The 10,705-nt window shown below is 34.5% G+C and overlaps 3 protein-coding genes across 8 annotated transcripts; 1 reads left to right on the plus strand and 2 right to left on the minus strand.

The window, feature by feature from the left end:
* Window positions 1-1,204: 1,204 nt before the first annotated feature.
* LOC122584855 lies at window positions 1,205-3,782 on the minus strand. Of its 2 annotated transcripts, XM_043756925.1 has the most exons (8): window positions 3,288-3,782; window positions 2,701-2,859; window positions 2,540-2,605; window positions 2,313-2,405; window positions 2,097-2,240; window positions 1,867-1,974; window positions 1,667-1,718; window positions 1,205-1,442 (listed from the first exon to the last, which is right to left on the minus strand). In XM_043756925.1, the coding sequence occupies exons 1-8, from the start codon at window positions 3,708-3,710 to the stop codon at window positions 1,363-1,365; spliced, it is 1,125 nt and encodes a 374-aa protein (XP_043612860.1). In that variant the 5' UTR covers window positions 3,711-3,782; the 3' UTR covers window positions 1,205-1,362. The 2 variants fall into 2 exon arrangements, with proteins under 2 accessions (XP_043612860.1, XP_043612861.1); XM_043756926.1 differs by lacking the exon at window positions 1,667-1,718.
* Window positions 3,783-5,290: 1,508 nt separating this feature from the next.
* LOC122600784 (zinc finger transcription factor YY1) lies at window positions 5,291-9,611 on the plus strand. Of its 3 annotated transcripts, XM_043773555.1 has the most exons (7): window positions 5,291-5,712; window positions 6,947-7,005; window positions 7,128-7,330; window positions 7,489-7,578; window positions 7,688-7,831; window positions 7,924-8,515; window positions 9,396-9,611. In XM_043773555.1, the coding sequence occupies exons 1-6, from the start codon at window positions 5,555-5,557 to the stop codon at window positions 8,491-8,493; spliced, it is 1,224 nt and encodes a 407-aa protein (XP_043629490.1). In that variant the 5' UTR covers window positions 5,291-5,554; the 3' UTR covers window positions 8,494-8,515; window positions 9,396-9,611. The 3 variants fall into 3 exon arrangements, with proteins under 3 accessions (XP_043629490.1, XP_043629482.1, XP_043629498.1); XM_043773547.1 differs by lacking the exon at window positions 9,396-9,611 and having other exon boundaries at window positions 5,292-5,712; window positions 7,924-8,646; XM_043773563.1 differs by lacking the exon at window positions 9,396-9,611 and having other exon boundaries at window positions 5,293-5,712; window positions 7,927-8,646.
* LOC122600806 lies at window positions 9,479-10,421 on the minus strand. Of its 3 annotated transcripts, none has more exons than XM_043773589.1 (3): window positions 10,253-10,421; window positions 9,967-10,091; window positions 9,479-9,849 (listed from the first exon to the last, which is right to left on the minus strand). In XM_043773589.1, exons 1-3 carry the CDS (start codon window positions 10,419-10,421, stop codon window positions 9,730-9,732), a joined length of 414 nt encoding a protein of 137 aa, XP_043629524.1. In that variant the 3' UTR covers window positions 9,479-9,729. The 3 variants fall into 3 exon arrangements, with proteins under 3 accessions (XP_043629524.1, XP_043629516.1, XP_043629510.1); XM_043773581.1 differs by having other exon boundaries at window positions 10,229-10,421; XM_043773575.1 differs by having other exon boundaries at window positions 10,163-10,421.
* Between the last annotated feature and the right edge of the window lie 284 nt (window positions 10,422-10,705).

A 10,705-nucleotide genomic window follows, 5' to 3' on the forward strand; every position in this document is an offset into this window, starting at 1 on the left:
AACAAAAAACATAATTTAATTGTGATATTTATTTTTATAATAATATAATTTAGTCACATGTTTAATAACTTAATTTTAAGAAATCAAGAGTTGTTATTGGTCAATAGAGATTAGATTAGTTGTCTTTTAGTGTATATTAAGATTAAGATAAGATAATAATAAAAAATAAATAAATAAATAATAATATTAAATAATAATAATAATAATAATAATAATAATAATAATAATAATAATAAAAAACCTGAATAAGAGAAAGGCAATTGAGAGGAACGGTGGAAAGAGATTGAGATAAATAGTGAACAATCCCTTGGGAACTCACCACTTCACCGGAATAGAAGGTATCCTTATTTTCATTGGTTGTGGCAAAAGTCCTAATTCAACCACGGTAACCGTGGAATCGGAGAGAAGAAGTAGAAAAAGGAAATGATGATGATGTTTACAAGTTAGAGAGAATATAATTATGAAAAAAAAGAAATATTGGAAATCAAGAACACCTGAACAACAATCATAATAATCTCTCTCACTCACTAGTAGTGAGTCACTACTCACTACCACCACTATAAGGGTGGTGGTCAATCTGAATGATGATGATATGATTAGTTGTTGTTGCTACTTTGTGTTCTCTAAATCTTTCAAGATTACCTAACCTACCGGTGAAGTGTTCACTCACTTACTCTGATTTTCCGCAGTTCAATCACTTTTTTAGCAAGTCCTAAATGCCTACAAACAATCAAACATTACAGACTACACACTAACAAGCCACACCCCCCACACAAACCCATTTTTGCACCTTTCCTATATACACACTAACCATTCTTCCCTCACATCCCAAACCCCATTGCAGTTATATCCCAAACAACCCAAACCCTATTTGACCATTTGATCAGATTTCCAAGTTGTCCAGTCCGACCCAACTCGCCCGGTTTCATCCAATTCCACTTTAGCTAGAAAACTTGAATCGATCTCCGTCAAAACTCCAAGTCAGGTATCAGATTACAAACAATTTATAAAAGTAAACATTTTTTAGTATTTGGAAAAAAATAACAAGATGGAAATCCATGCGCTTGGTCATGGGCTTTCCATACTATTACATTTTTGTTGTACTCATTTTAGTTTTCATCAAAATAATCATTGTGTATAAGTCAAGTGGTTAAACAATTGCATAAATACCCGATTTCAAGAAGAGGGTCTTGGGGTGCAATGCTTAAAATAAAAGGTAAACTGCTTGCAATTTCAATCTAGCGTCAAAAATTACACCAAATTTTGCTCAAAAAGCTAAAACACCTACATAATTGCCAAAGCATTTTAGCATGATACTAGAAATGAAGGAAGTTACTAAAGAGGGGTTGTTCATGATTGATATTAGCTCAATAACACCATTGATTGTTGACTTTGGCTGTCTGTCTTCATTGTGTCAACATCCTCCTCCTGTACCTCACCATCTGTAAAACACAGGTGCAATTTGTAAGCATGGGTATCTACAAAAACTTTTATAACGACCCCCCGAAGTATAAGCAATTATATGTCTATCTGTCAAATATCTAAAATTTCATCCACCGACTAGAATTAAAAACTTATAGGCATATAGACCTATATCATTGATTTGTTTGTAATGGTGTTTGTAATGGTGTTAATGAACAATTAGATAAATTGTAAATGAGATCACCTGCAAGAACAACAGCCAAGTTTGCCTGAACATCAGCAGCTGAGTTTTTGGCCTACGGAAATGTATAAACAAAGAACATTGCCGATATTATGAACTGGAAATCGAAGAAGATTGCCATAAATAGTTTAAAAAGAAAGGATTATCGGCATATAAGATACATATCGAAGAAAAACTAATCAAATAGACTCAAATGATCATACCCTTAGGACATGATGAACCTGGAAAAACTGAAACTCATCCTTTAACTTCTTCGCTTCTTCATACCACTTGATCATATTCGGATGTCTTGCCCTCCATAAACCTTGAATCTGCACCCATCGACCTTTATTTTAGTGTGGTAACTAATAAGAGAGTAAACAAATGGTTTTCAGCAAGCTACATTTAGTTGCAATGTATGTAGTAAAAAAAAACAATGAAACTACAGAAATACCTGCATACAAACAAGTTTGGAGTCGCCTACAACATATATACTTGTGAACCCTTTGCTAAGAGCATATCTCAAGCCTAAAATCATAGCTCGATATTCAGCGACATTATTAGTTGCGGTACCCAGACCTTCACGCAATCTACAAAACTACAAAAAAAATAAAGTATTGACAATCACTGAAAGAAGACAGAAACCAAACTTTGTGGGTTAGATATATACCAATGTTCCATCAGGAGTTCGTAACACTGCTCCTGCCCCAGATATTCCAGGATTTCCTTTACATGCGCCATCAAACTCAAGAATACAAGCACGCTGTCAATTAATTAGCAAAAGATGATAAGAATACAAATAGCATGAACATTACAGTGTCTTTTCTAATTTTTGATATAAAGGAAGTCACATGGAAATCGATTTTAAAAATCCTAATACACGTCACAATAACTTACCTCGGTTTGAGACCCCAAAAGTTGCTGAAAAATATTTTGTGGTTCGCCTAGGGAATCATGTGGATGCTGCATAACCAAAGAAAAGTTGAAGTAATGATCTTCTGTTCTACTATGTCATCAATCAAGTGTTGAATATATATGAAGATAATGGTTTATGTTACCTGGAAAGGACATGGCATGAGGGTTCCAAATAGGTCTTTTCTAAAATCTACGGCTCTGATGGTATAAAGGGCGTCTTTAAGGCCACGAGATACCAAATATGCCTCAGCTTCCTTGGACATGTTGTAACCTTTATAGACACTAACAGGACGATCACATACCTATCAGGAATAAACAGAAAGTCAAACAGCAGGTATCGATGACCAATGGGGGCACTAAGCAGTTAACAAGGTGTGTTTCTAGAACGATAAATCTGATTGTCGTGTTTCGAATCAGCTTCTAGTGTTTAGGCATAAAATGGCTACATTGAAAAGACCTCAAGAAAGTTTTGTGATGATTGTACAATTTGTTTTTAGGGTCGGATGCCTCAACATAAATAAATGTAGGCAGCAAAACAAGCAGAAAAAATAAAATAATAATCACAACTATATTGGTGTTATAAAGCCTAATCCATAGAAAGAAACACCAACATTTGTATGTATTTGTAAGATAGATACAACATCAACAGAGACAGGCAGACAGACATTCGAAAAGTGTAAACAAAAGCAAGAATGAAAATGAGCTGAAGAAAAAAAAAAAAAACACAAACTTGAGACAGCGGAGAATCATCAAGAATATGTAACTTGTTGTTGTAGACACCAACAATATCCCCTTTTTGTACCACGTAGTAAAAACTATTCTTCTTCTTCGTCTTCTTTTTCTTGTCGTTGTTGTCTTCCGCGGGTGGTTCATCATCATGAATTGCTACTACCTTTTTAAGCAATGATTTCCTGGTTTTACTAGTACTAGTAGTAGTAGAATAACAGCAACAACAATGCCGCCGAATATAATTACTACGAGTAGTATTTGTTAGGACTAGTTGTTGTCTTGTCTTCACATTGAATAGACCAACAGCAGCAGCAAATCTTCTACTCCCTCTTGTTGTTGTTATTATTGATGAAGAAGAAGAAGCAGACCAAGTCAGCAAAAACGACATATAATATTGGCTTCCACGACCAATTAACGACTGCATTCTTTCTGTCTCTTTATGTTACTCGTATTATATATCAAAGCCCTAATTTTCATCACCTTCCTCCAGAGTAAGATATGCCAAATTACCCATATTTCATTTAATTTTTGCTCCCCTGGTCTTCTTATTTAATTAGAGAAAATGCTACAAATGGTCCTTGTGGTTTACAATATTATCATTTTGTGTCCCGTGTTTTTTTCGTTACTAACCGTCCCTTATACTATAATAATTGTTAGTGGTAGGAACTGCTGACAACGAACTTGGAAAACCAAGGGACGGTTAGCATCGAAAAAAACATAGGGGTCAAAATACTAATATGAACAACTACATAGACTGTTTGTAACAGATTGTCATTTATATAATAATAGTGGGAGGTGTAATGTTGTTGACAACGGTAAATATGATATTTTAAAACTTGATAGTTGTTTTTTCAAATATCAATTTGCAGCTTAAATTAGACTTGGTAATTTACTCCATACAACAATCCTATGTCTTTTAGATTTTCAAGATATGCTTTTTAATGTACGAGTAGCTTTTTGAACTACTCGTATTATTTATTTATTTAGGTTATTACTTACATGCTTCTCAAAATTAACTCAAGCTAGTTGTTAGCTTATAGGTTTTCATCATAAGTAAATAAGCTATATTAAAAACTCATTCTAAAACCTCTTAAAAAGTCCAACATAAATATGAAGGTGTCTGTTTTCATAGACTTGTAGGTACGTGTTCGGATGAAGTTGTTTTCTAGCCATAGAGAATAGTCACTTTATCAGTGGAAGAGATGATGGGGACACTCAAATTAAACATGACATCGATCTTTTCATTGCTAGCCAAATCGAACTCAAAAATTGTATCTTAGGCTTAAGTTTGGCTTGATAACTTGATAAGTTTCATGATCGAATATTGAACTCGACTCAAACAAGATTTTTCATAAGTAGATAAAATAGCTTAAAATGTATTTTTAAATACATATAATAATGATAATGGTTAAAAATTTAAAATAAAAATTAGGCTTGATAATGGTTAAATACATATAAATACATATCTTAGACTTAAGTTTGGCTTGATAACTTGAAAAGTTTCATAATCGTTTTATTTATCAACGATGCTATAAACTATATAGAAAGCTAACAATAAATATTAAGTAATGTCTATGTATAATAATAAGTCAACACTTCATAATACTTTTACTGGCATTTATAAATGTCTGCGCATCACAAGGGGTAAAAGACCTAGTATTTATTATATAAAAAAAAGTAATAAACAGCCATATATGACCTTTTCTCATGTTATATATATGATATAAAGGTAAAGATAAAGTTTTAAAAAAAAATGTTTGTCTTTTTTTTAATAACATATGTACTAGACAAGATTCGAAGGAGCTCACTAAGAAGTCCAATTGAAGATGTATGTGCTTAGACACAAATTGGTAGATGTATTGACTTTGAACAAACCAGCTCGACAAAACGGATGGAAACTTGACTCGTCTCTAAAAATAGTCCGAATAGCAGAGGTTGACCCGAACCATTTATAATAAGAATCAGAAATTCATGAAAATCCAATCCAAGGTAAACAAGACCAATGTTGTATGTATGTATGTATGTTTATGACTTAAGCTTTAGCCTGAGCCATATGTTATGTTGTCTGTCTTCTCCTCCCTTCCCCCTAGTAAATAAATACGGAGTAGTAAAGTAATATTTATCTTTCTTCCCCCAAATTGAAAACCCTAATATTAAGAACACCCCCCCACACACACAAATAAAAAACAAAAAAATCAATCGTACTGAACAACTGTATACCATCATAATAAAATATCGATTGATTGATAAGGTGGAAGGAAGGGGGCGATGGAACTACAACAACATCAACATCTGAATCAAAACCAAAACCAAATTCATATTCAGAATAATAATAATAATAATCAGGCGGCATTCTACAATCTATTCGAACGCCGGCCATTGATTCTCAAGTCCAAAACCCCTGCTGTTAAGTGGTTCAAACAATGGTAACCAACTACTTTTCTTCTTCTTTCTTTTATTATATTATTTTTATCATTAGTTTACGTTCACTTTAGCTCATATAATGCAATATTTTGATCAATGTATTTTATTTCAAGATTCCATCTTTTTTCATTACTCACTGCATATCATTAAATTCTTATCTGTTTCTTTCTCTCTCTCTCTCTCTCTCTCTCTCTTTTTTTTTTTTTACTATGTAACACTATTTTATTTATATTATTATTAGTTGGATATGAATTAGTGAGTGTCCCAGGGTGTATAATAAATAAGACTACATGATAGTGAGAAAACAACCTTATTATTACTTTCAAATTGTTCTGCAGTTTTTCTATGCAAATTTAATATGCATTGTGATTGAATTAGCTGACAGTTTTGGCGGTTTGGCGTTGAATTCTGTTACTCGATTTCTTCATATTTCTTGAAAACTTAAGTTTGCTATTTGTTTCTTTTTTTTTCTGCCTTAAATGTTTTGCCAACCGAATGTAGTCGTTACATTCCCTATTACAAATGCAGCTAAACATGTTACCTGCAACATTCTTTTTTATTTCCAACAAAAAACATGATTTTTTCGATTTTGACGGATCAATGTGTTGTTAAACGCTTAAATAATGATAATTAGTTATGCACTATGTTAGTTTTATGGACTTTTAATGCATCAAAATGATTTTTTTTAATTGTTCCCACCATTCTTATTTTAAGAGTGTTCTTACTGGAGTGTTACCCTATAATATATATATATATATATATGTTTATGTAAATGAAATTGAATTAAAGTTATTGCAGAGGATGATGTTGGATTCAAATCCTGAACTGAATTTCTGTAGAACTATTAATCTGAGAATCCAGCTTTGTTGAATATGGGTTGTTTAACTGCCAGTCTTGTCTTCACACTTTTGTTATAATAAAGCATTCTTGCTATCCGTATGTAAGAACCGCAAATATCATCTAATATCTTATAGGACTGCTAGCTGCAGCTCTGGATATTGATGATTACCCGAACCTTGTAAATTCTTCTGTCTGTTTGATTTTCATTTTCCTGCAATGTTATTGTTTGTGTGACTAGTTACTGCCCGAGACATATATCACATGACATGCTTTGATGGTTCGGAATTTTTATGTTCTGAATATATGTTAGATCAATTACAATTAATTTTCCTTTCAGTTTCTTAGATATTGCTTTTGTTGCTGATCTTCAATTAATTCTGATTGATATTCATCTAGGGTACCCCAAGATGTGGTAGCAACGGGTGGGAAATGCTTGGTTATGAAATGGGTCACAGGTTAGTAGTTACCAATCAAACAAATAATACATCTAAATATATTTGTAAAGAATATAACGACTAGTATAAAATGTTGTTTCAACGAGATTAAAAAAGTTACTTTTCTTTGGTTGTGTTACCAGAGGCTCAAATGAAGGCCATCAAAGAGAAGATGGAAACTCCCGTAGCTGTTGTAGAACCTGAACCTGAACCAACTACAGAAGTTCTTTTTCTCTGTAGCTATGATGGTTGTGGGAAAACATTTATTGATGCCGGTGCTCTAAGGAAGCATTCTCACATTCATGGAGAGAGACAATATGTTTGCCACTATGAGAATTGTGGAAAGGTGAATCTTCTTTCTATAGTCTCTTGCTATCATAATCTTGATTAACCATTGTAGACTTTTTGGTCAACTGTTAATCTTACTCGAAAGTTTGTGGGACTAAATATATAGTTTGTCGTTAGTTAATCGATTAAATCACTGTAACTCTGTATTTTATACAGAAATTTTTGGATAGCTCAAAGTTAAAGAGACATTTTCTTATCCATACGGGTGAGAGAGATTTCATATGCCCCCATGAAGGTTGTGGCAAGGTAATTACTCCATCACTCCTTTGCAATACGTTCCATAAAACCCCATTTGCTTCAGATTTATGCTCAGAAATTTGTATTGGGTGGAAAATGATTTAATCTGTTAATGCAGGCATTCTCATTGGATTTCAACTTGAGGTCACACATGAAGACTCATTCTCAAGAGAACTATCATATCTGCCCATTCCAAGAATGTGGCAAGAGATATGCTCATGAATACAAGCTAAAGAATCACATTATGTCTCATCATGAAAAGGTTTTATCAGACTTGATCTTTTATCTTTTGTCGGCAAATTACTAAAAAATATGATCATTTATTTAATCGGCCTTTTTGTATTCGAATTTCAGCAGAATATGAATAACTTAGTTGAGTTACCACAAAAGTACGTCCAGGTCCAACCCGTGGAAAAACCACCTCCGAAGCCACCAAAGGTGGCAGCTTCACCTACCACTTACGCCACTGCATCACCTCACCGCCCTTACGCCTGCCCTTATGAAGGATGTGGAAAGGCTTACATCCATGAATACAAGCTCAACCTTCATTTAAGAAGAGAGCACGGTCATCCCGAAGACAATCCCAAAAATACCCCTCGTACCAAAAACAACGATGCGGACATGGATGCTGGCAGTGACCACGACGGATATGCTGTGAAACGTGGTAACACCAAATCCCAGAAACAGAGCCACCCAAAACCCAACATAAAACTGCCTCCCGCAAAAGCTGTGAAGCGCAAGGCACCACCTTCCGCTGCAGGTGCCACCAAGAAGCAACCATGGCCGGTGGCTGGTCAACCAGTGCATGAGGAAGACGACAGTGAAGAGACTGAAGAAGATCGCGAGGATGGATGGAGGTACGGCGATGGTGACCGTGATGATAACGATGATGATGATGATGAAGAGACCGAAGATGAGGACTGATCTCGAGTAAAAGTGATTTTGGGTACAATACTGTTAGATTTGTTTATTTATTTTAATTTTTTTTTGGTGCTATTATGTAAATGCTAAATAAGTATCATTAACCTAAAGAAAAGGTAATAATTCCACCAGAAGACTTTAATTTGATTTGTAAAACTTTTTAAAAGATATATATATATATATATATATAGTGTTACAAGAGTTGGGCTAAGAACTATGCCAGTCTGCTTCTTGTTATCTATGATTATAGGTTATAACAGCGGGTCACTTTCGTTTAAAGCAAGGGTCTGTTAGAACACCCATCACAAGTCCCTCGCTAGATTAGGAATCGCTTAAAATCGATTGGTAGTGGAGGAAGCTTATGCATTTGGCACAAGTTTCTTACATGTGGGGACTGGTTTGCGTCGAACAGAGTCGATCTAATTTGAAGTTGGAGTCGAAGTGAATTATTGGTGGTGGGAGCTGGGATGACATGCCAGTTTGGTGGTTACATTTAATGTTGTTGAAACACTAATTTCTTGTAGTTAATAAGTACCTGATTTGTCCCTTACCTGATTGTTTTGTAGATCAATAATTGACACTGAAATATGACCCATCCACCACCCCACCCCTCACAATCAGCATAATTAATCAATGTCTTTTGAGACAGCTTGGAGGAAGCTGTCTCTGTCTCTGTATATACCCCTAATTTTACTTCTTGTACCTATTAGTATTGTAGTGTATTCCAACTTTGCAATCTGCCTACCCTGTTACACTCGTACATGACCAGTTCACTAAGTACAATAGTTTCTAGCTATGGTGTTGCTTTAACTATACTAAGAGACAGTAGATGCTAGCAACCTTTTAGCAGATTAAGATACACTAATGCAGAAATAACCGAGTTTCTTGCCTTTTTTTTTTCCCAGGCGAAAATGGTTATTAACCTTGCAATTTCACAAGAATTCTGGCCAATTTACAAAGGCAATAATCAAAGTTGAGGACACACACAAAACAAAGGCAACTTTGAACTCAATATTAACTTGCTCTGTCAAGATGAATATATACATGTCATGGATCATCAAAGTGTTAGTGCTATTGTTTCTTTTCTTGTTTTGAATATATACACATAATTATTTATTTGATATCGATGATCCACTCTTCTTCCGTTCTTCTCTTTCTTCCACCCAGAGACCAAAAAAACTGAGTTTCTTAAAAGTATATATATATTACTCGATGTATCAACATAAAACCTGCCGTCCTTCAACTTGTAGCTTCTGAGATGCTTTGCAAAGCAGGCCGCCATGATTTTGATCGAGAAGCAGCCATTATCGATGATGATGATCCAGACCTTTGCCTGAACATTCTTTCATGTCCTTCCACCTAAATATGAGACATGTACAATTGCAGGAACATCTTATAATCTTTTACTTATATATAGTAATGATTATATCTTTCTTTTGCTTTTGTTTGATCTTGAAAGGGATTTTATTAATTTACCTGGTTTGTATTATCCACCAGTGTCTCTTGATCAGCGCCACTGGATGAAGTTTCGGTTGGTTCGGCCTGCAGGTTGTTGGTCTTTGTCTTTGCATGTCTTTTTGCTCTCACAACCTTCATAACCTCTGCAGAAAGAAGACCACCAAAATAATCAACATTTAGAATGAAATTGAACAAGTAATGAATGCAAACTAACCATGAGAAGTAACAAGACGATAAGCTCGGCCAAGGACAAGGGTGTCAGTAGGCCGAAGAAGCTTAACTCGTGTAAACCGAACGGTTTTACCATCTTCTTCACCGTCCGTAGGAGGCAAGGGGATAATGATGGAGACATAGTGTCCAGGATTCATCTTCATCACCTCACTAGCACTTATTGACCAATACATTCTTTCTATCTTTCCACTTGGATGTTGTATCACTAATGCTGCTGCATCCACTGCTTGACAGTTTCCCATTTTTATTTTTCTTTTTTCTTATTTCTCTCTCTATAAAACTTAATTTTGTGTTTCTTCCAAATAGATATAGATATATGATAGATAGAAACTATAGGAGGGAAGTGGAAAGTTTTAAGATGAAGTAAGCAATGGTATATTCTCTCTATAGTGCTCTTCACCACCCCTCCCTTATCTATACTTCCATATTTTACACTCATGTCAAATACAATTCATACTGCCTTAGTTTGTAAGTTGGAAAACATATAACTTATTAATCATATGATCTAATCCATTTATGTGTTTTG

This window comes from Erigeron canadensis, chromosome 1 (assembly GCF_010389155.1).
Source record: "Erigeron canadensis isolate Cc75 chromosome 1, C_canadensis_v1, whole genome shotgun sequence".
Lineage (NCBI taxonomy): Eukaryota > Viridiplantae > Streptophyta > Magnoliopsida > Asterales > Asteraceae > Erigeron > Erigeron canadensis.